The sequence below is a fragment of the Callithrix jacchus genome, chromosome 4, assembly GCF_049354715.1.
Source record: "Callithrix jacchus isolate 240 chromosome 4, calJac240_pri, whole genome shotgun sequence".
Classification (NCBI taxonomy): Eukaryota; Metazoa; Chordata; class Mammalia; order Primates; family Cebidae; genus Callithrix; species Callithrix jacchus.
In genome coordinates, this window is record NC_133505.1 from 106,835,577 (window position 1) to 106,861,141 (window position 25,565).

General features: G+C 34.3%; 1 protein-coding gene across 13 annotated transcripts in view; it reads right to left on the reverse strand.

Moving 5' to 3' along the window:
- Window positions 1-25,565, reverse strand: part of ASCC3 (activating signal cointegrator 1 complex subunit 3) — a 369,134-nt gene that overhangs the window by 219,524 nt on the left and 124,045 nt on the right. For all 13 annotated transcript variants that reach the window (XR_013534438.1, XR_013534439.1, XR_013534440.1 and 10 more), the window contains one exon: window positions 24,526-24,597. Coding sequence is in view for 5 of the 13 variants with exons in the window: in XM_002746863.7 (XP_002746909.4) it covers window positions 24,526-24,597 (72 nt within the window). In the remaining 8 variants the exon portion in view is untranslated. The remainder of the gene's footprint in view (window positions 1-24,525; window positions 24,598-25,565) is intronic.

The following is a 25,565-nucleotide window of genomic DNA, read 5'->3' on the forward strand; positions in this document are numbered from 1 at the left end:
TTAGAAGCTGCTATCAGATCTCCAGAATGATTTTCTCTTTCTGGAACTAAACATCACCAGTTCTCAATCCTGATTTTCATAAATGATGGGTTCTCATGGTTTCTCACTAGATGAGTTCTATATACTTTATACTTCTTCAATACTAAAAAGCACACATCCACGCAAGATAATTTGCTGAAAAAATGACTTTTTAATATGTGTAAATGCTTCATGTCTAAAGTGTTCTTAGCTTGAATATACAGTTTAATATGATTATATTTTCAAAGATGTATCAACTTGAACATCAACTCCAGTTAGAACTTGAAAAAAATTTTAGTAACTTAAAATCATGATGAAACTAGAGATCTTTCACCCACACTATTGAAAATTTCCTGGGGCCTCGGATTTACCAGTCAAAAGTTTCAAAATTATTCTTTTCTTTTTTCTTTCGTCCCAATTAGAATTTATAAACATATTCTCTGAACTGTTTTCTCTCTTTAGGGCATTAAATGAAAATCTAATAGTGGTTAAATGAAAATGTCAGTTTTATGGTAGGGAAAAAAACTTTGAAATGGAAGTGAAAAACCCAAAGTTCTAGTCTCAATTCCTAAGCATAAGCATATCTCACTTTGGGCATAGTATTAGACTTAGTTTTCTCATCTTTAAATAAGCAGTGAGACTAGGAGAACTTAGCAATGCTTTAGAGGATTTAATGACAAAATCAACATAATAATGATCTATTAAATATCACCTTTAAAATACTTTTTTTGTGAAATAAATTAGTGTCCTAAATCAGAAGAGGTTGAAAATATTATTTGATAAATATAACCGGAGGAGGACTCAAGATGGCGCTGTGAGAACAACCCAGGATTGGAGCTCTCGTTGAATCCGCAAAGAGGTGAGTCCGAGCTGCATTTCCAGACTGATCTTTGTTGCCCACAGAACGGGGAAACTCCCAAGTATAAAAAAGACACGTGACGGCAGGCAGTAAGTCTGCCTGGCGAAGCCAGCAGCTGGGGCGGCAGCAGCCGGCCCTACCCAGCAATCCCCACAGGGCGCGCTTGTCCGGGTGCCCTGTTGAACCGGCAACCTGAGACTTGAGAGGGCTGGACTTGAGACTGAACGAGACTTGGACAGTAGGCGAGCCCAGGGGATTGCAGGGACAGAGCGTTCGGGATACCCAGTGGGATGAACAAAACCACGATTTCAAACTATCCTGAGCAGATGGACCAAGACGCTCTGGGGGGGAGGGGCGTCCACCACTACCGAGGCAACCTGCCCCATCTGAGATACACGCCCACTGCTGATGCAGCCAGCTGTTGCCGAGGCAACCCGTCCCTACTGAGATACACGCCCACTGCTGACACAGCCTGCCGTTGCCGAGGCAACAGGTTACAACAAAGAGACTCCGCCACAGGGCGTGGCGGAGACCACAGCAGAGCCTGCAGGAACAGGGCGAATCACACAACAGCAGGGCGGAGACTCGGCAGGCAAACAGTGGCTAGTCTGCCTCCTAGCTGGGCAGGACACCGCAAAGGACGTCGAAAACTAAAGCCCGAACCCCCCAACACAGAGCATTTGAGAAAAAAAGGGCTTTTTTAATGAGCTCTGTTGCAGCAGAATCAAACATAGCAGCCTAACAGCCCTGAATGAACAACAGAGCTCACAGCTCAGAAATTGAGCTCCTAAAAAGAACAGACTGTCTCCTCAAGCAGCTCCCTGACCCCTCTACATCCAAAAGACTGATATTTGGCAGGCATCATCCTGGGACAAAGATAGCAGAAAAAGAAACTGGTAGCATCCCTCGCTGTGCCACAGCTGCTAGAGGTGCACCCCAGACAAGCAGGGACTGGAGTGGACCTCAGCAGTCGTACAGCAAAGGGGCTAGGCTGGTAGAAGGAAAACCAAGTAACAGAAATACTTCATCATCAACAATCTGGGTGTTCACTCAGAGACCCAATTGAAAAGTCAGCAACTACGCAGACAACAAGCGGATAAACCCACAAAGATGGGAAGAAACCAGCGAAAAAAGGAGGAAAACACCCAAAACCAGAACACCTCGCCTCCTAGAAAGGACCAAAACTCCTCACCAGCAAGGGAACAAAGCTGGACGGAGAATGACTGTGACGAAATGATGGAATTAGACTTCAGAAGGTGGATAATGAGAAACTTTTGTGAGCTAAAAGAACATGTATTAAATCAATGCAAAGAAACTAAGGAACTTAAAAAAAGATATGAGGAAATGATAACAAGAATGGATAACTTAGAGAGGAATATGAATGAATTAAAGGAGCTGAAAAACACAATAGGAGAACTTCGCGAAGCATGCACAAGTTTCAATAGCCGAATTGACCAAGCAGAAGAAAGAATATCTGAAGTCGAAGACCAACTCAATGAAATTAAACGAGAAACCAAGATTAGAAAAAAGCACAAAAAGGAATGAACAAAGTCTCCAAGAAATGTGGGACTATGTGAAAAGACCTAACCTATGTTTGATAGGTGTACCAGAAGGGGACGAAGAGAATGAATCCAAGCTGGAAAATACTCTTCAGGACATCATCCAGGAAAACTTCCCCCACCTAGCAAGACAGGCCAACACTCAAATGCAGGAAATACAGAGAACACCACAAAGATATTCTGCAAGAAGAGCAACCCCAAGGCACATAATCGTCAGATTCAACAAGGTTGAAATAAAGGAGAAAATACTAAGGGCAGCCAGAGAAAGGTCGAGTTACCCACAAAGGGAAGCCCATCAGACTCACAGCAGATCTGTCGGCAGAAACACTATAAGCCAGAAGAGAGTGGGGGCCAATATTCAACATTCTTAAAGAAAAGAACTTTCAACCCAGGATTTCATATCCAGCCAAACTGAGCTTCAGAAGTGAAGGAAAAATAAAATCCTTTGCGAACAAGCAAGTACTCAGAGATTTTGTCACCACCAGGCCTGCTTTACAAGAGCTCCTAAAAGAGGCACTACACATAGAAAGAAACAACCAGTACCAGCCATTCCAAAATCACACTAAATGCTAAAGAGCATCAACATAATGAAGAATCTACAACAACTAACAGGAAAAACAGCCACTTAGCATCAAAATGGCAGTATCAAATTCACACATAACAATATTAACCCTAAATGTAAATGGACTAAATGCACCAATCAAAAGACACAGACTGGCAAATTGGATAAAAATCCAAAACCCATCAGTGTGCTGTATTCAGGAAACCCATCTCACATGCAAGGATACACAAAGGCTCAAAATAAAGGGATGGAGGAAGATTTACCAAGCAAATGGAGAGCAAAAAAAAGCAGGAGTTGCAATTCTCATCTCTGATAAAATAGACTTTAAAGCAACAAAGATCAAAAGAGACAAAGAAGGCCATTACATAATGGTAAAAGGATCAATAAAACAAGAAGAGCTAACGATCCTAAACATATATGGACCCAATGCAGGAGCACCCAGATACATGAGACAAGTTCTTAATGACTTACAAAGAGACTTAGACTCCCACACAATAATAGTGGGAGACTTTAACACTCCACTGTCAATATTAGACAGATCAACCAGACAGAAAATTAACAAGGATATCCAGGGCTTGAACTCAGACCTGGAGCAAGCAAACCTGATAGACATTTACAGAACTCTCCACCCCAAATCCACAGAATATACATTCTTCTCAGCACCACATTACACCTACTCAAAAATTGACCACATAATTGAAAGTAAGGCACTGCTCAACAAATGCAAAACAACTGAAATCATCATAAACAGCCTCTCAGACCATAGTGCAATCAAGTTAGAACTCAGAATACAGAAACCAACCAGAACCGCACAGCTTCATGGAAACTGAACAACTGGCTCTTGAATGTTGACTGGGTAAACAACGAAATGAAGGCAGAAATAAAGAAGTTCTTCGAAACCAATGAGAACGAAGACACAACATGCCAGAACCACTGGGACACCTTTAAAGCAGTCTCTAGAGGAAAGTATATAGCAATAAGTGCCCATATGAGGAGAATGGAGAGATCCAAAATTGACACCCTATCGTCAAAATTGAAAGAGCTAGAGGAGCAAGATCAAAAAAACTCAAAACCCAGTAGAAGACAAGAAATAACTAAGATCAGAGCTGAGCTGAAGGAGATTGAGACACAAAAAACCCTTCAAAAGATCAATAAATCCAAGAGCTGGTTTTTTGAAAAGATCAACAAAATAGACAGACCACTAGACAGATTGATTAAAAAGAAAAGAGAGAACAACCAAATAGATGCAATAAAAAATGATAAAGGGGAAATCACCACAGATTCCACAGAAATTCAAACCATCATCAGAGAATATTACAAACAACTCTATGCACATAAACTAGTAAACCTGGAAGAAATGGATAAATTCCTGGACTCCTGTGTCCTCCCAAGCCTAAACCAGGAGGAAGCTGAAACTATGAATAGACCAGTAACAAGGTCAGAAGTCGAGGCAGCAATTAAGAGCCTACCAAACAAAAAAAGCCCAGGTCCAGATGGGTTCACAGCCGAATTCTACCAGACACACAAAGAGGAGCTGGTACCATTCCTTCTAAAACTATTTCAAACAATCCAAAAAGAGGGAATACTTCCCAAATCATTTTACGAGACCAACATCATTCTGATACCAAAACCCGGCAGAGACCCAACAAGAAAAGAAAACTTCAGGCCAATATCCATGATGAACATAGATGCAAAAATCTTCAATAAAATATTGGCAAGCCGAATGCAACAGCAAATCAAAAAACTTATCCACCATGATCAAGTAGGATTCATCCCGGGGATGCAAGGCTGGTTCAACATACGCAAGTCTATCAACGTAATTCACCACATAAACAGAACCAAAAACAAAAACCACATGATTATCTCAATTGACACAGAGAAGGCATTTGACAAAATTCAACAGCCCTTTATGCTAAAAACCCTCAAAAAACTTGGTATCGATGGAACGTATCTCAAAGTAATAAAAGCTATTTATGACAAACCAACAGCCAATATCATACTGAATGGGCAAAAACTGGAAGCATTCCCTTTGAAATCTGGCACTAGACAAGGATGCCCTCTTTCACCACTCCTATTCAATATAGTTCTGGAAGTTCTAGCCAGAGAATCAGGCAAGAAAAAGAAATAAAGGGTATTCAAATAGGAAAGGTGGAAGCCAAATTGTCTCTATTTGCAGACGACATGATAGTATACCCAGAAGACACCATCACCTCAGCCCAAAAACTCCTGAAACTGATAAGCAACTTCAGCAAAGTCTCAGGATATAAAATCAATGTGCAAAAATCACAAGCATTCCTCTACACCAATAACAGACATAAAGAAAGCCAAATCAAGAACGAACTGCCATTCACAATTGCTACAAAAAGAATAAAATACCTTGGAATACAACTCACAAGGAACGTAAGGGACCTCTTCAAGGAGAACTACAAACCACTGCTCAACAAAATCAGAGAGGACACAAACAGATGGAGAAACATTCCATGTTCATGGTTAGGAAGAATTAACATCGTGAAAATGGCTATACTGCCCAAAGTAATTTACAGAATCAACGCTATCCCCATCAAGCTACCACTGACTTTCTTCACAGAACTGGAAAAAACCACCATGAACTTCATATGGAACCAAAAGACAGCCCGCATAGCCAAGTCAATTCTAAGCAAAAAGAACACAGCGGGGGGCATCACACTACCGGATTTCAAACTATACTACAAGGCTACAGTAATCAAAACAGCATGGTACTGGTACCAAAACAGAGATATAGACCAATGGAACAAAACAGAGGCACCGGAGGCAACACAACATATCTACAACAATACAATCTTTGATAAACCTGACAAAAACAAGCAAGGGGGAAAGGATTCCCTGTTTAACAAATGGTGTTGGGAAAACTGGCTAGCCATGTGTAGAAAGCAGAAACTGGACCCCTTCCTGACACCTTACACTAAAATTAACTCCAGATGGATTAAAAACTTAAACATAAGACTTGGCACGATAAAAACCCTAGAAGGAAATCTAGGCAAAACTATCCAGGACATAGGAGTAGGCAAGGACTTCATGAACAAAACACCAAAAGCATTGGCAACAAAAGCCAAAATAGACAAATGGGACCTAATCAAACTCCACAGCTTCTGCACGGTAAAAGAAACAGTCACTAGAGTGGATCGACAACCAACAGAATGGGAAAAAATTTTTGCAGTTTACCCATCTGACAAAGGGCTGATATCCAGAATTTACAAAGAACTCAAACAGATTTACAGGAAAAAAACAAAGAAGCCCATTCGAAAGTGGGCAAAGGATATGAACAGACACTTTACGAAAGAAGACATATATGAGGCCAACAATCATATGAAAAAATGCTCATCGTCACTGGTCATCAGAGAGATGCAAATCAAAACCACATTGAGATACCATCTCACGCCAGTTAGAATGGCGATCATTAAAAAATCTGGAGACAACAGATGCTGGAGAGGATGTGGAGAAAAAGGAACACTTTTACACTGTTGGTGGGAGTGTAAATTAGTTCAACCATTGTGGAAGACAGTGTGGCGATTCCTCAAGGCCTTAGAAATAGAAATTCCATTTGACCCAGCAATCCCTTTACTGGGTATATATCCAAAAGACTATAAATCGTTCTACTATAAGGACACATGTACACGAATGTTCATTGCAGCACTGTTTACAATAGCAAAGACCTGGAATCAACCAAAATGCCCAGTGATAATAGACTGGATTGGAAAAATGTGGCACATATACACCATGGAATATTATGCAGCAATCAGAAATGATGAGTTTGTGTCGTTTGTAGGGACATGGATGAATCTGGAGAACGTCATCCTCAGCAAACTGACACAAGAACAGAAAATGAAACACCGCATATTCTCACTCATAGGTCGGTGATAAAAAATGAGAACACATGGACACAGAAAGGGGAGTACTAAACACTGGGGTCTATTGGGGGGAAAAGGGGAGGGCCAGTGGGAGGGGGAGGTGGGGAGGGATTGCCTGGGGAGAAATGCCAAAGGTGGGTGAAGGGGAGAAGGAAAGAAAAGCACACTGCCATGTGTGTTCCTATGCAACTGTCTTGCATGCTCTGCTCATGTACCCCAAAACCTAAAATCCAATAAAAAATTAAAAAAAAAAATAATATATATATATAACCTACTATTTAAAAAAATTATAATATTATCCATTTTAAGTTTTAAGTAAATAATATAACCCAACAGTATTTTTGGCAATGATTCAAATTATAATGACAGAATATATCATTATATGAATTAAATATATATATATATATATATATATATATGATGACTATGGAGTATATCTTCTTTATATCATATTTGATGGTAACAAGTTTCTGATATACTCATAACTGTTATTTATGTTAAAAACATTTAAATTGGAAACTTGATTTTGTTACGGGTTTTTATATAAAAAGCATTTAGCTAAAACAACAAACTGAGAGGTGCAAGTTTTGGTCTGTATAGTGAAGACAGTGTGAATTGTGAGAGTCTCTACAGGCAGGGAATTCACAATTAGTGAGAAACAATAACACTGAAGGTGGAAAAGCTGTGAAAAGATATACCTTCTACTTTTAGGCTCAGTGCTGGTGTGTAGAGTTGGGGCAGCATTTTCAGTTACAGGTCTGTCTTACTATATATACGAATACTTTATACCTGATTTAAGAAAATAAAGGAATCACAGTTGTTCAATGAATAAAAAATATGTTTGAAACTATACAGTATAAGCTATTAGTATTCACTCAGTACATATAATTAGCATTCAAGCTGACATTTTAGGACCAAAAGGGAAAACTGCTGATTTGCTTGGTCCAGTGCATACGTGACAAAGTAGATGACCAAATCAAATCCCACTTCTGTAACAAACATGAAATTGAGACTCTATATGTGAAATACAACTACTAAATATCACCACAGAACAGAAACTACTAATCTTTATATAAATTATGAAAAACTAATGCTGTAGGGAAGCAGTTTAACAATTTATTTTAGCCATAGAATGTTTGTCCAAAAAACTCTTGTAGCAGCTCAATATATTAAAAAAAAAAAAAAAAGCAACTGATAAAGATCTGAGAGAGATCCAAATCTTTTTTCTTACTTCCAAATAGCTGACCTCTCTCTAATCCTAACCTCATGGCAGCAATTCCTGCGGCACCTCAGAGCACCCTGAAACAGTCTAAATATTACAGGTATAGGAAGAAATCTTCTAGTAGAAAGGGACTATTAAAAATTATATTTGCTCTTGGAAAAAAGTTTCTCATCATTGCTTTCATTTTACTGAATAATATTTTTAGGAATAAAATTGGTAAAAATATTCATTTAAAAAATAAAACAGGCCAGGAGGTGGCTCATGCCTTTAATCCCAGCATTTTGGGAAGCCTAGGCTGGAGGATGATGTGAGGCCAGGAGTTTAAGACTAGCCTGGGCAACAAAGGGAGACCCCACCTCTAAAATAAATTAAAAAAAAGATGTAGGCATAGTGGTAAATTTCTGTAGTCCCAGCTACGTAGGAAGCTAATTTTTTAAGTGGCTTGAAGCCCAGGAGTTTGAGGCAGCAGTGAGCTATGATCACACCACTATACTCTAGCCTGGGTGATAGAGTAAGGCTCTATCTCAATTAAAAATATAACAGTTTCATTGTTTCTATAGACTTTATAAAACCATTCCCTACTAAAGGGATCAGGTTTGTTTGCAGAAATCGCTAGTTCCAAGTCTGAGAAATGGAAAGTTCAAAATTAGATCTTAGAAGATCCTATTGTGCCAAAGGGTAAAAATCAGAAGCTAGCTTGAAGGGACTTTCACTGGCCAAATTTGTGCCTATATTATCCTCAAAGTAAATAGTATAGTTATACATTGTAACACCTTCAAGAAGTTCACAGAAATGTAAATTATTCAAGTCCACAGATATGTAAATTAATAAATAGGGGAAAGGAAGCTATTCCGTACATATAGTGGGATGAGGGAAATGACAGAGTTAGAAAATCATCAAAAGATGATAAAATGAATGGGTAAAAGTTTGATGAGGGAAACTACATATTTAGTCACAAAAGTATCTCCTTCCTTATTAGAAGCAAAGGGGAAAATAATAACTTAACATGGAGAAACTTAGAGCAAACAATCTTTAACAAGGGATAAAAATGAATGTCAGCGATACTGGACAAATCCAATAACATGTAGATCCTAACATGAAGGTAGTAAGAATGATATAATGTCACTTCTGTTGTATTATTGTTATAAAATCAATAAGGTTTAATTATGAAGAAACTATAGTATAGACAAACCCAAATTTGGAGTCCTTTTACAAAATAATATATGCTCTTTGAAAAATGTCAAAGTCAAATCCAGAAAGACAAAATAAGATCAAAGATCTGTTCTAAATTATAGGAAACTAAATGGACAGTATGAATTCATGCGATATGCAATCCTGCACAGGATCTTGAACCAGAAAAAAATTATCTATATGTAACAAACCTGCACATTCTGTACATGTACCCCAAAACTTAAAGTATAATAAAAAAAATTTCTTTATAACTAGTGGGAAGAAAAGTTATCTATAAAAGACATTATTATTCTTTTTTAATACAGATGCAAAAATTGTCAATAAAACACTAGCAAACCAATTTCAGTAGCATATTAAAAGGATTATACACTTCAGCAAAGTAGGATTTATCCCAGGAATGTAAAGATTGTTCAATATATGAAAACCTATCATTGCAATATGCCAAATTAACAGAATAAAGGAACAGAATCACATCATTGATGCACAGAATTCACAGCTACCATCTGAATGGTGAATGACTGCAAGTTTTCTCCTAAGACCAGAACCAAGACAAGGATCCCTACTTTTGGTACTTCTATTAAACATAGTACTTGGATGTTCCAGCCAGAGATATTAGACAAGAACAAAAATTATTCAAAATTGAGAATAAAGAAGTAAAACTATCTCTATACATGGAAAAAAATTATATGTGGAAAATACTAAAAATTCCACAAGAAAGCCTATTAGATCTAAAAAAACAAATTTAGCAAAATTATAAAATACAAAATCAATGCTTGAAAATAAGTCTCACATCTATAAAATAGCAATGGAGAATTCCAAGAGAATATTAAGAAAGAAATTTCATTTACAATAATACCTAAAGAATAAAATACCTATGAATAAATTAAACTGAAGCCAAAGACTTGTACACTGAAAATTATAAAACATTGCTAAAACAAATTTTTTAAAACTAATTAAATGAAATGACCTCTCATATCCATTAATGTCAGAAACAAATTTTTGGTTTTGAAAAGAAATAGTTTTTGAATGTAAATTTTCTCAGCAAGGCAAATTTACTTCTATTGAAGGGTGCATCTCGTGGATGGAGATATGGCAAGAGCACCATGAACAAAGGAAAGCAGAGGTTTTCATTCCTAACGCAATGGGTTTCTCCTACTGTGTCCTGTCTCCATTGGCTGGAAATGGACTGCATAATCAAAACTGGTCCTGGTTGGCTAATTTCAAGGGTACAGGGAGTGGGTTATACTGGCAGAAAGGACAGTTTTGGTGGGGAGAACCATTGCAGCAGGAGAGGTAATTTGCAGAGTGAGTGGAATGTGGGTCCAATAGATAAGGACTGGTGGGGAAGTTGATTACTAAGACAAAGGCAGGGAGACACAAAGAGTAAGGAAGTCTGGTCTTGAAAGCAGGGAACCAAGAACAAGGAAACTTAAACAAGCTAAACGTTTGAAGAAAAAATTCTTACTGTATTTAACAATGAATTTGAAGACTTACTAGTTTTTAGATAACAATACTACCCAAAGTAATATAGTAATCCAGTGAAATCCCTATCAAAAATCCCAACGGCATTTTTTGCAGAAATAGAAAAAGCCATTCTACTCACTTCAACAGGTAAGGAAGACTATACTTTGAGATAGTTCTTGGTAACAAGGTTATGGAAAGAATCAGTTAAGAATACTGAATTACAGTAAGTAATGTAAAAGGTCAATGGCATCAGAAGACAGTGTTGGCCTGGTGAATCAACCAGTTAAGACAGGCACAACAATTACAAAGTACATATGAGTTGCTGTCAAAATGTTGAATTTGAAAGTTAGTCCTATAAGAAGATTACCTCATTTAAATTTATTTTGGGGAGTGTCAAATTCATTAATCAAAGATGAAGAGTCCTATACAACTCTGATGTGCTAAATTTTAACATAACTTTTCTTTCCTGGAGTTTAAAGCCCTTCACATTCAGAAACACATCTTATTTTCAGTTTATTTAATTTGACTGGTTTATGTCTCAAACATTTACTTTCATTGAGTAAAAATAAACAAATATACATAATAATTTATTCAACACATATTTATTGTTTATTATATATTAATTAGTGTTAGAGATACTGGACTATGACAATAAACAAAATGGTCAAACCTACATTCATTCTAGAGAAAACAGAAAATAAGCACATAAATATGTAAAACATTAATTAATAAAATGTTGGTAAGAACTATAGAAGGTGATAATTGATATGGTTTGGCTCTGTGTTGCCACCCAAATCACATGTCAAACTGTAATCCCTACATGTCAGCAGAAGGGCCTGGTGGGAGGTGATCAGATGATGAGGGCAGACTTCTGCCTGGCTGTTCTTGTGATAATTAGTATAATGAGTGAGTTTTTTTCTAATTAAAATGTTTTGAATTGATTAGAAAAAAAGTTATACAGAAAAGTAGAGAAAAAAGATAAAATTTTCTAAAGCTAAAGGAACAGTAAAACATTTACTATTCTTCATATGATGTGCTTTTCTAGTAATGTATACTTTTCCTTTGTAAGAATTATTTATCAAATCTGTGCATTTATACTTTATGCATAAATATTTGCTTAATGTGTTTTTCATTATCAAATTATAAATAACACTAATGCAGAAAGTTTTTGCTTTTTACCTTAAGCACAGTAACTGGCATATACTGAGTATTCAAATAATATTTGCTGAATATTGCTAGTATTGTCTTAAAACCACCTCCATTCTGTTCAATACCTAGTTGTTCAATACCCAATCCAGATGTAGTTCACGTGCCATAAGAGAATGTAGGAGTGTCTACATTTGGTGCTCTGCTTACCCCAGTTCTTACCTTAACAAGGCAAATAGACTACAGAAAGAGAACATAAATCATGAACCATTCTCAGCACTTCTGTAAGCCTATGAATCGATTTTCATTTAAAAATTTCAGTCTACCACAGATTATACGTGTATTATTAATTCTAAAATGTTCATATAGACACATAAACATACAAGTTAAAATTTTAAGGAATATATACTGGAGTCAACCTACTTATAATAATAAATTCAATAATGCAAAAAAAAATGCACACTAGTTTAAAAAACTCAAGCACCCTGAATTCATGCTTTCTCAAAGATGTTCTCAAAATATGACTAAAAATGTAATGGTGTGGCCCAAACCATGATCACTGATCTTAGTTAGTCCCCATAGCATAAACATGGATCCATTTAAATCCATTGCTAAATCTGGGTCAATCCAATCATGGCTGATAAACAGAATTAAGAATTATTCTTCAAACATTACAGTATCATACAAAGAAAAGTACTTTACTGACTTTGAGGCAATCATCAAAGTCATTTTACATTTGCTATTGATAGCCCCTAAAGAGCAACATCTCTTCAGTAGGGTCAATTAGGCAAGACCGGCTAGTCTATTACTATGCAAATAAAATTCATTAGTGACCTAACAATTCTATAGATACCACTGGGCTTTAAGGCCTATTATTTTTGAACATTATAAGATGTTCTGGATTGAATCTGATAAATACACTACTACGAAAACAAACAAAAATTGATAAAAACTCCAACTACAGATACAGACAGTACAAATCTACAATGGTTAATCATATTTGAATGTTTATCTCCTTTTTTTCACCTTGAGAAAATACGTGGAAAATTGTATCAGATTTCTTTGGTGCATCAAATTTCATATTCAGCTTTAATAAAAAATACTGTCTTTTCAATTTTATCAAATGATTTCTATAAAAATGTCATCAAGAAATACTTATAGTAGTAACCTAAACTTAATAACTATATCTACAAACTGCTGAAGTCCAGATATCTAGTGGAAAGCAGCTAAAAAATAAATCAATACATCATTCTCTATAATGAAATAAATAGCTGTCAAATAAACTTCTGATAATACAATGTAAAATATTCCCAATGGCTGTTTAGAGAATTTTCTACAACTTTATAAATACTAAAAAATGACTGCAAGGAGTCAAACATTACTTTAGCATGACACAAATCTATATTTAAACAATAAGTGGGAAGGGGAGTAAAGAAAGAAGCATTCAAATAATTCACAAATAAAAATAATGCTATGTAAATTTGATATGGCAGAAACACTGGTACTGAGAATTAGAGATGCTTATTATATCTGCAGAATAAAACCTTTTTAGGCAAAGGGCCAATGGAAAGTTTCATTATTTAAGTTAGCGTGATGGAATTTGTTTTGATTTTATATAATTAATTACCCTCATATAAACTAAGAAACAATGCTTAGAAATAAAAATAATTTTCTTCAGATAGTAATAAATTAATCTATATTAGTCAATTTTTAAAGGTGGCTTCTTAGAAACAGAAATGTCAACTAACTTATCAACAACAAGGAAAGAGAAAATAAGCCACACATCTAAACAAAGGCTGATGTTTAGCATTAATCCAAGGTTGGAGTAGACTTTTTTTCTCTTTAATACCAGAAGGCCTTTTATTCCTTAAAATTGAAGTTAAATTTTGAGTAAGAAGCTGCAAACTAAGAATTTAACTTTTTTGACAATATGGAAAATAACCTAAATTAACTTACTAAATATGCCATAATCTCTGAGGAAGTTTCTAATTTCTTCTCCTATCACTGTAACAAAGTTTGTATAACAGGAAAAATCTCAATAGAGTTAAGGCGTTAATTATTTTCCCATTCTGCAAGTTACACAGGAGGAGGGGAATTATTAACAGGAATGATAAAGCTGTACTTGCATTTGGTAACACAAAGAGAAGCTTACAAATGAGATGTCTCATTAGTTTGAGCAGATGGATAAAAATTAAAGGCTGAATCACCAACTTTTGTTTTCCCAATAGCCAAGAAGAGCTTGAAGTCTTGCAGAGTAGGACCGTTGAAAAGTTAACATGAAAAGATTTTCTCCATCTGTCATCACACATGCCTGAGTGGAACACAACTGCCTCCTACTGTTTTTAATACTTTTAAGGCAAAGCTGAACATAAAATCTATTAAGTACATGAGCACACAAATTTAGATGACTGAAACCCATGGAATTGTATGATCAGAGAATGTCAGCATGGTTTTCGAACATGAAATTTGTTTTAATCCAAATAAGAAGAAACAAATTGAATTTATTTATATATTTTTAAAAACCTTAATTTTTAGCCTAAAAAGTGTTTTGTTGTCTGAGAGTCATAGTTCTTTTTTGAATGGATACATATTTCAGTCTTCTCAGTAATGGTTTGAAATGTAGGTCCTCTAATAAAATCAAATACTTAAAGAAACCAAACCAGGAAGAAATCCGAGATACTGAACAATTTGAAAGCAAGAAAAAAACAAATTCAGAAAAGTATTCATGAGAGAGATTTTTTTTTAACTGATTGTGGGGGAGAAGGGGTAGGCAGCATGAGGTAGTAGCAGGAATAATACAATTAGTTTACTTGGAATAGAATAGACTGATTTACATATTTCTTACTATTGTACACTGTATTACTTACTATTGTACACTGTATTACTGTAACTGCTAAGATATATTTCAAAATTTACATATTTCTTACTACTGTACACTGTATTACTGTAACTGCTAAGATATATTTCAAAAATAGAGCTAAAGTTTATATACACAGCCCCAGAAGAAATAATTTGATTTTCCTTGATAATAAAGAAAAGCATATTTATGAAATACATAGTTAGCTACTTAATGACAATGCACTATAGTTAATGACCATTGTTACGGGTAATATTGTTATTAACCATGACCACTGTTAATAACAATGCACTAATACATAGTTAGTTATAACTATAACTGAACTCCAGAAGCAATCTCTCTCTCTCTCTCTCTTTCTCTCTCTCTCTCTCTCTCTCTCTCTCTGGAGTTTATAGTTATAACTAAAGCTGTACTTGCATTTGGTAATATAAAGAGAAGCTTACAAATGAGATGTCTTATTAGTTTGAGCAGATGGATCAAAATTAAAGGCTGAATTCCCAACATATAAGTACCATAAATTATGTATGTATACTATGTGCATGTATATTTATATATATACACACATACACACACACTCTCTGTGCATATATACTACATATATGTGTATATTATATATACACACACACACACACACACACACACAGCATACATACAACATTTATGGTACTTAGATGTATAACAAAATATTTAAACAGAAAAGAATCTCAGAATGACAAACACATACAGTTAGACTTCTCAGTCATCAGAATCAGAATAATAAAATTGATGAGTTAATTTGGCTGTCAGTTTTTTAGATAATGTGAAAAGATTGTTGAATTATATTTCTTCATTTTCTGACAGATGGATGTATACAAATCACCTATTTAAAGTTATCATGTGGAACCTTATACAAAGACAGCTAGTGACTGGGATAACATTAACTTCAATGTCAATTATTATGAGTGGAAAAAAACACAACTCAAAAATTTTATTTTACTGGGAAGTTCTTTGTTGACCTTCTAATACAAGCAGAGAACAGAACACTGCAGCTTAGTTAAGGTATCTCTTCAAGGAGATTAAAAGAGAAAAAATAATCCTGTGAGGAGTCCTAAGTTCCTGAGAACAAACCTCTAAATGAGTCTCAATAATCAATGACTAGTATGAAGTACCAGTTCTTGTGTGATGAAATAAATCAAGTGTTGCCAACTTTGTTGAAAGGGGTATATTTACCAAAATAAAAATATTTAACAGTCCTGCTTTCCAAGTAACTACCTAGCTATTTTCTGCACTGCACATAATACAGAGACATTCAGGAGAGGCTGTCACATAGCAAGCTAACTGATCTTAGGCCAAATAGTATTAGCAGATCAACCTGCAAATAAAAGACTTAAACAGAGTAAATAAACCTTTTCAGAAGACTGATACAAAGAGATTTCAGTTTGGGGCAACTTTTAAAAAGTTAAACATATAATGTAGGTACCTTCAAGAAATGAAAATGATAGAATTTTGTTCTTCAATTATGTTGCAAAAGAGCTCTTAAGTTGAGATGACTGCATTAATGTAAAAGATCATCGCCTTACCTACTTAGTACTTAAAATCTGAAGGCATTGGCCTGGGCCTTTGTAATACTAGCAACACCAGAGGCAAATTTCAACTACCGGACCATAGTCCTGACATGTTTCATATTTCCCATCATCCTTGTTTCACTAAGTATGTTAAATCTTTGAAGACAAGGCAATTCATTAAAATCAAATCATATTTACCACAGACTTCCCATGCATATGATGATATACTGAGAACTAAATCAACAGTATTTCCTTATAACCCAGTATTTTGTGGTAGGATCTGTCCTTTTACAAAAAGTAAAAGGACAACATTGTGTAGAAGATACTGATTAAAAATTTTAAATATAATCCCTTTATCAAAGCATATTTTTACATATCAAAGCTTCTATTTACAGTTCGTTCATATTTTTGAATGAGAAAAATACAACGTATTAGATAAACTATAGGAATAACAGAAAAAAAAGATAGAAAACTAAGGGAATAAAATTCATCAATAAAATGGAAGGACGAACACCAAGAGAAGCCACCTCTGGTGGTGAAATTAGCAGTGATTATTTTTTCCCCTTCATGTTTAGTTTTTGGTATGTCTAAGGGTTACATTTTAAACTCTTTATTCAGTTTATTTTGTATTAATCAACTTATTTGTTAGAGTACAACATTTTGTTAAACGATAAAAATTAACCTAAAGTTTACTTTAATAGGGTAAAACAAAAGTGTGCCAGGGAGCTACTACTAAGACAGTAGAATTATCATAAAATTGTCTATTTAAAATGAAGAATACTTTAGAGGTTCATTATGTTTGTTCCAATGTAGATGACACTTTTTACAGTCTCTCAGACAAAGCATTGTCCAGCTATGGTTAAAAGAATGGTAGCTCCTTTGCAATTCAGTCTATTTAACTATAGACAAATTGTGGTTCCTTACATCTAGCTCTCTACAACTTCTATTCATTGGTTTGAAGTTTCTTTGTGCAAAATAGAACATACTTTATTTTCATATGACAGCCTTTCTAATACCACCACTCTCCTCCCAAACCCACCTGGGTTTTCTCTTCTGCAATCTTAATACTCCGGTTTCTCTTGACCATTAACTTAAATTATAAGTATTTCAATCCTCTCACAATCGTAGTAACCTTCTCTTGAACCTCTATTCTCAAAATATGATACAAAATGACCAAAGAACTTGGTAATAAGCCAAATTACAATGAAGTTTTCACCTTTCTTAATTTGAATGTTTTTCTCTCTGATAATAACATTTAAAGTTTCATTAGTTTTTAAAAGTATTTATAATACTTGCTTGAATTAAATTGAATTTATTCAGCTGAAATTATCAATTTTTTCCAAGATAGTGCTTCTTTCATTAATACCTATGAAATTTATTATTTGAGTTTAAATGAAGGATTTTAAATTTATCCATGAGAAATTTAGTATGTTGAATTTGAATATTACCCAGTTAAGATGAATTTACATCTTGGTTCTTTCTCACATGATGTCCTAATATTCATCATTGGCAAATTTTACATACATTTAGATGAAAATACATTCACAAGGAAAGGTATCTGAGGGGTGCCTGAAGAGATTTCCCTCTAAACAACGCTTTTCAACCAGGGGCACTTTTGTACTCCAGGGATCATCTGGTAATATCTGGAGCCAGTTGGGTTGTGATCTTTGCGGTGATGAGAGTCACTGGTATCTACTGGGTAGAGACTAGAAATGCTGATAAACAATTTACAGTATACAGGACAGGACACATCCTCCAGCCCAACACACAATTATTCTGTCCAAAATGTCTATAGTGCCAAGGTCAACAGGCAAATTACAATCAACTGGCTAGGATATATATATATATATATTAATCCTATTTAAATCACATTAAAAAAAATTCAGGGGCTAAAAGACCACAGTGTATAAAACAAAAATGCAAGAAAGAATAAATTTTACTAATTGCAAATAAGTACACACCCAAACTAATGTATGAATAAATGGTGTGCAATACATGTGTATTCCAATCACAATTTAGAGGTAATTGCCAATTAAGAAAAACTTCACTGATATGACACCACTCTGTCTTTATGCCTTAAGACTGAAAAAAAATTTTTTTTAATGGCAAACATACATTAGATCATAACCTTACTCAGCACTACACTGGTACCAGTATTCAGAAGAAGTGTCCTATGTTTATCAAATCCTATGTAGATGTCCTGTGACAACAAAATACTTTAATTCATTAGGTATACATTATGGTCATGTGGCAAGACCACAAAATGTGGCCATTTCTGCCATAAGTCCATTCTAGGAAATTTATTCAAAGTAAATATTTAAACAAAAAATAACAGGTAGAAAGATAATCACTACAGTAGCACAATCTGTAATAACAGAAAACTGCAAACATTTAATATTCTTAATAATGGAGAAATAACCAATAACAGAGAAACAGCCAATATCAGCTTAATTTCAAAGGGACAGTGTCAAGTTCTGAAGACGTAATGGGTTTTATCAACACAAAGACCTGCATTTAAATCCTGGTGCCTCTCTTAACTAGCTCTAAGACCTTGAGAAGCTGCTTAACATGCCTTAGGTTCATTTCTCCCTTTAACAAAGAGAAATAATCAAATTATGTCAGAGGATTGGGAAGGTTGAAAGTCCAAAGGAACTTACTTGGTATCTGAAAATTAGAACCTGAATAAAGATTCTTTTTTCTCTCTTGCAAACATTAAAATTGTGAAGACCATGTAAAACATTAAAAAATGTTTATTATTCATTGAGAAAAAGAGTGAGTATAAAACTGTATATATGGTATGATTATAATTTATTAATGGAGTATAATAATTAAAATTAAGTTTGAAAGAGCAAAATTAAAAGGTACATGTGTGAATGGATAAGACTAGTGGGAAATGTATAAAATTGCATTTATAATGTTAAAATGGTAAAATAATAGAAAACCATAAATAATTTTAATATTGTCATTTTATCTTTATAGCTACAAAACATTATAGGAGAAAAGTAGTTATTTCTAAAAAATCTGAAGTCCCACTATTATGGAAAACTAATGTCATCACTAATCATTCAAAAATAGAAACTGTGAGACCTATAGACTAAACCTTACTTCTTAGGGCATACATCTTAAAGAAAGATCATAGTTATCCTGATCTAATTCTTGTTTGTACTAACGCACTATAATACAAATCTGGACATGATCTCAGATCCAAAAGTTGGTTAGTAGGTTCTTAAACTGCATTCATACTTTACACAATCACCCATAGTACGTTTTTAATCAAGCGAGAAGATAGCTTAGAAGTTACACATTCTTAAAGACCTGACAGTCTTGGGTGGCAAGACGTGCACACAAAAGGTGGAGAGGTAATGTTTATTTCTAAATTCTGCCTCAGCTGTGTGCATTCTCTATTCCTATTCTTCCTATTCTCTATTCTTCATGCCCTAGAGCAACCCACCCCGGTCACCTGAAGACTTCTCTCGGGTATCCCATCTAAGTCTGTCCTTTCTAACCATGCACCAGTACTGTGAACCTAGCCAAGTGTGAACCATGCACCAGTACTGTGAGCCACACCAGTACTGTGAATCAACTTTGTCCTATCAGAATTTACCATAATAAGAACATATCTTCCTCAGTCATCTTTCATTTTGAAAAGTAATGCAATGAATGGATTTACACTAAAAATAAAAGAGCTGGCAGTAAGATCTTATCTCTACTGAATAAAGACTCCTAGCCAGCATCTGTGTTTTATAAGTAATAATTCCTAAAGGGGCATCTTAGTCCCTATTACAGTGAGGGAGTTATGACAGAAGAGAGAGAGAAGACAGTTCTCCTAGGATACCAACATGTATTTGGGTTTTTATCTAACTATAATGGAAGATACAACTGCTACTTTTCCCAAAATTTGGGAATAAAGCTGCAATTTATTTTTTAAAGAAGTATTTTTAAATGTAACAACATATTAATGAAAACGCTAGAGTCGTATAACAAACATCTCTCAATAATAATTATAAATAATATGATAAGGGCTATAGTCCAAAAAAGCTGAGCAACCTATAGCTTCTAAAGCCTCAAAATAGCTGTGGTACTGGCAGTAATTGAATTATTAAGCTGTTTATTTATGTAAGCTTAAATTTACAATGGTATAGGTTTATTTATGTGTTTATACATGGCTACATTTATTTACCAATATCAACAAGAAAAATCTTTCAAAAACTTCTCTTTTTTCTCTAAAAAAGTAAAAAGACTTATTCTGATGAGAATGAATCCTATGTTCCATACTAAAGTACCAAGTACCTATTTACCTGGTCATTAAGTGTTAACTATGACAGAAAAATAACAATTACTTTAATTTCTGGGGGCAAAACAATTACATTTCTATTAGTGGCCTCTTAAGATTTTTTCATAATGCAGCAAGACTGATCAGTTACAAAAGGTAATGTAAGACATGGTAGATATTTTCCTGACTAAAGTAAAAAGATAAAATACCTACTATGTATCCCATAGTAAAGCATTTATATTTTAATTTCCATTAATTAAAAAGAGTAGAAATATTTGAGTACTCATTCATAATGAAATCTATCATAGACTAAAAAGGGTTCTCTTGTGATGGGAGAAATACCACCACAATTAAAAATTATGATGCAAAATGTTATTAATTTACACTTTGAAATTAAATGGAGACCCAGAATAGCCAACACAATATTGAAATATAAAAACAAAGTCAGAAGACAGTCACTAGCTGACTTCGAGACTTACAAACAGGTTAATGAAATAGAACAGATACCCCAGAAATAGACCCACATAAAAACAGTAAACATATTTGACTAAGGAAGAATAAGTGAATATAGTCTTTCAAGAAATGATGTTGGAACAACTGGACATCAACATGCAAAAAAATGCATCTAGATGTAGAATTCATATCTTTTACAAAATTAACTCAAAATGGGTCACAGATATAAATGTAAACCACAAAATTATAAAAGCCCTAGAAGATAACATAAGAGAAAATCAAGGTGACCTTGGGGATGGCAATAACTCTTTATATACAACACCAAAGATGTAACAGAAATAATTGAGAAGCTGGACTTTACTAAAATTTAAAACTCTGCTGAAGGACACTAAGAGAAATAAGAGGAAAGAGCATGAGAAGACAAGTAACAGACTGAAAGAAAATATTTCCAAAAGATATATCTGATAAAGGATTGTTGCCAAAATATATAAAGAACTTTTAAAAGCCAACAAGAAGAAATAGGCAAAAGAGTTGAAAAGAGATTTAACCAAAGAAGAGGGACAAATGGCAAATAAGCTTATGAAAAGATGCTTAATATCACTTGTCATTAGAAAAATATAACTTAAAACAAGATACTATTACACACCTGGCCAACATCCAAAACAATGACAAAACCAAATACTGGCAAGGATGTGAAGATGTTAAACAACAGAAATTCTCTAATGGGCATGAAAAATGGTATAGTTACTTGGAAGACAGTATGGTAGTTTTATCCAAAGCTAAACATACATCTACCATATGATACAGCAATTATACTCTGTATTATTCAGTTAATGAGATAATAACCTATGTCCCTACAAAAATCTGCACATGGATTTTACAGCAATTTTATTTATAATTGCCAAACTTGGAAACAATAAATATGCCCTTTGGCAGGTGAATAAATAAATAAATTAGTACACCAGGATAATGGCGTATTACTCAGTACCAAAAAGAACTGAGTTATCAAGCCATGGAAAGATACGAGGGAACCTAAAATACCCACCACTAAATGAAAAAAGCTAAACTGAAAAGGCTACACACTATATGGTTCCAACTATAAGATATTCTAGAAAAAAGCAAAACTATGGAGAGGGTAAAAAGATCAGTATTTAAAGGGGAGGAGGGAGAAACAGGCAGAACATGGGGGATGTTTAGGTCAGTGAAACAAATTTGTATGACACTATAATGGCAGATGCATGTATTAGTTATACATTTGTCAAAATTCATAGAATGTACAAAACAAAGAGTTAACCTTAATGTAAAATATGGACTGCTGAGTAACATCTACATGTCAATGTAGGTTCATTGATTGAATCGAATTATCCTCCTGGTACTAGATGTTTATAGCAGGGGACATTGTGCCTGTGTGGGAGTAGAAGCATACAGGAACTCTCTCTACTTTCCATTCAATGTTACTGTGAACCTAAAACTTACTTAAAAAATAAACTGTAGTTTTAAAAAATTAAATGGAGAAAACATTTAAATACCTTTTTGATACTGCCTATACAAATAGAGTTTACAGACTCCACAGCTACATTCCTTAGCTAAACAATATAGTTTATATATTTTGTAATATAAAAGTTGGAAATAAATGTGCATGCTGACACCATCTAGCTAATTTACACTGAATTTATGATATTCCTGCAAAGTATCATACAGGACATTCTTTTAGAATCTTTTTTGAAATGCTTTAAAAAGTTCCTCTTTTGGGATCATCACATATTCACTACAAATAAAATCTCATGAGGCAATCCAGAACAGAGGTGGCAAACGATAGCCAGCAAGCCAAATGCACCTGTTGCCTATTTTTTTAAATAAAGTTTTATTGGAACACAGTTGCACCCACTTGTTAAAATATTGTCCATAGCTGCTTTCATGTTAAATAGCAAAGTTGAAGTAGCTGCAACAGAGAACATAAGAGCCATAAAGCCTTAAATATTTACTATCTGACTCTCTTTTTTTTTTTGAGATGGAGTTTCGCTCTTGTGACCCAGGCTGGAGTGCAATGATGCAATCTCGGCTCACCGCAACCTCCGCCTCCTGAATTCAGGCAATTCTCCTGCCTCAGCCTCCTGAGTAGCTGGGATTACAGGCATGTGCCACCATGCCCAGCTAATTTCTTGTATTTTTAGTAGAGACGGGGTTTCACCATGTTGACCAGGATGGTCTCAATCTCTTGACCTCGTGATCCACCCGCCTCGGCCTCCCAAAGTGCTGGGATTACAGGCGTGAGCCACCACGCCTGGCCCCCTATCTGACACTTTACACAAAAATTCTGTTAGCCTCTGACCTAGAACAAGTGGTTGTTATTTAGTAGGAATTTTTTTTATTTAAAGAAAGAATATTTATATATTTTTATTCTTGATAAACAATTCAACTCACAAAAGTTTTTTATGAGGGTCAAAGTAGAACATTATATAAAATAAATGTGTGATATGTCACAATTGTTAGCAGAGACTCTATACCCACATGACCTAGATCTGAAAGTGCATTAGTAGAATGACCTGAACATGTGACTTTATTTTGCAAAGAACTCCATTATCTTCACCTGGCAAGTGAAGAGACTAGTACCTGCCTCATATGTTGCTGAGAGAATTAAATTAGTAAGTATAAGATAACCTTATCAGTTTCATACATTTTTTAAGAGCTAGAAAAGGTTTGCTACTATTATTGCTAGTATACAACTTAAAATACTTGTGATTTCCAAAAAACTGATTCTTAAAACCAAGCACAATCTGTAGAGATTAATTATGAACCTGATTTTAAAACTATTTCCTAAACACAGACAAAATGCCTTAAGAATGCTCAGTGTTTCAGTGTTCAAGGAGGCAGTGTTCTATGCTCTAAGTCCAAATCATCTTTGATTTACTTTATGTACTGAAGTTGCAAACAAGATTTAGTCTGGGAGAAAAAGGTTTCACCATTCTTAAAAGGAATTTAAAAACCAAAGGGCCAGTTAAATACATGTCATAAAAGGCTAACATTGTTTTGAGAAATGCCATAATAAAGTTATTCAAAGAACCATGAACAATTGGGAAGTGAACAAATTTTATATAAGTGATTAATCACTTCACTTTGACTTTGATAATCTTGATGGGAGTATATTGAACAATTTAAAATTTAAATATAAAAGTGCTTAATTTCTAAACACCATCAAATAATACAAAACTTTATAGATTGCATTACAATTGATATTGCTTCATGAAAAGTTAGAATATAATATTTAAAATTAAAAATGGCAAACAAAACAGCATGACCTATCAATATTGGGATAATATCTATAAATAGTTTTATAACTTACCCATTGGGCTAAAGCAGTTATTAAGAATTAGAACCTCTGAGTCATTGCCTCAGACTTAAATAAAAATTTTCTTTTGAAGAGTCTAAAAATTAGTAATTTTTATCATTAAGCACTATCTAAAAGCAGAATAAAATAAATCAAGTGTACCTGGTGTCCAGCCTTTACTTGCTTCAAAACATTTTCATAACATACTTCATCCATGTTATTCAACTGCTGCATCTTAAAGATTTTAAAACATAAAAAAATCAGATGAAACAATTATAAACTTTGTAACTACAAATAAAATGTTGACAATTACAATCCAATTTTTTAAACTTTCAGACTACCTAGAATGAGAGATAACAAATACCTTATAAACATATAAAATATAACAATCCATAAAAAACATATACAATGCCAGTTAAAAATGAAAACAGAATAACTCAGATAATAGTTTCTGGGTACTAACTTTCTAAACGCACCAAGTTTTAAAAATACAGTGTCGTTAAGGATATTCTGGTTAGTTACAGATATTTCAGAATAATTTTTAAAGTTCTTTCTGCTTTTCCGAGCAGTTCATTCTCCAGGCTATTTTTCTTACATTTCATTATATAAACCATACAGCTTTCCTGTATGATTCTCAATGTTGCAAGAACACTACAGATCAAGTGCCAAATGGCACAGAGAGCCGAAACGTAAGGCAACACACTATTTTGGTAATGTATATTGAGAGAGGTTGCTATTCAGAATGCTTCTATAGAAACATTTTTCAGATTAATTGAAAATCTAATATAAAATCTATGAATTAAGTAAGGGTCTCTAAATATTTAAAGTGAGGGATAGCCCAATTAAACTGATTTGATATTCACTCAAATATATCTGACTAAAGATTTTCTGGGTACATGTGATAAGTTAATACATTCATATAATTATTAATGTGTTCATATAATAATGAATGTATTATACCCACCTATGTCCAGAAAATATGTAAATCTATTATGTTTCAATTTTTAAAAATGTAAAAGGATCTCATATCCCTTATTAATGATGAGAAAGCTTCTAACCAAAAAGGTAAGGTGGCTAACCCGAAGGAGTAGGCATGTGACCCAGCCTATTATCTCTCCAATTAACATGTGTTAGTAAGAGCTTAGAGTGGGATGAAAAGTGTAATGTACATCTAAAATAACAATGATTTGGATTTTTTTGTT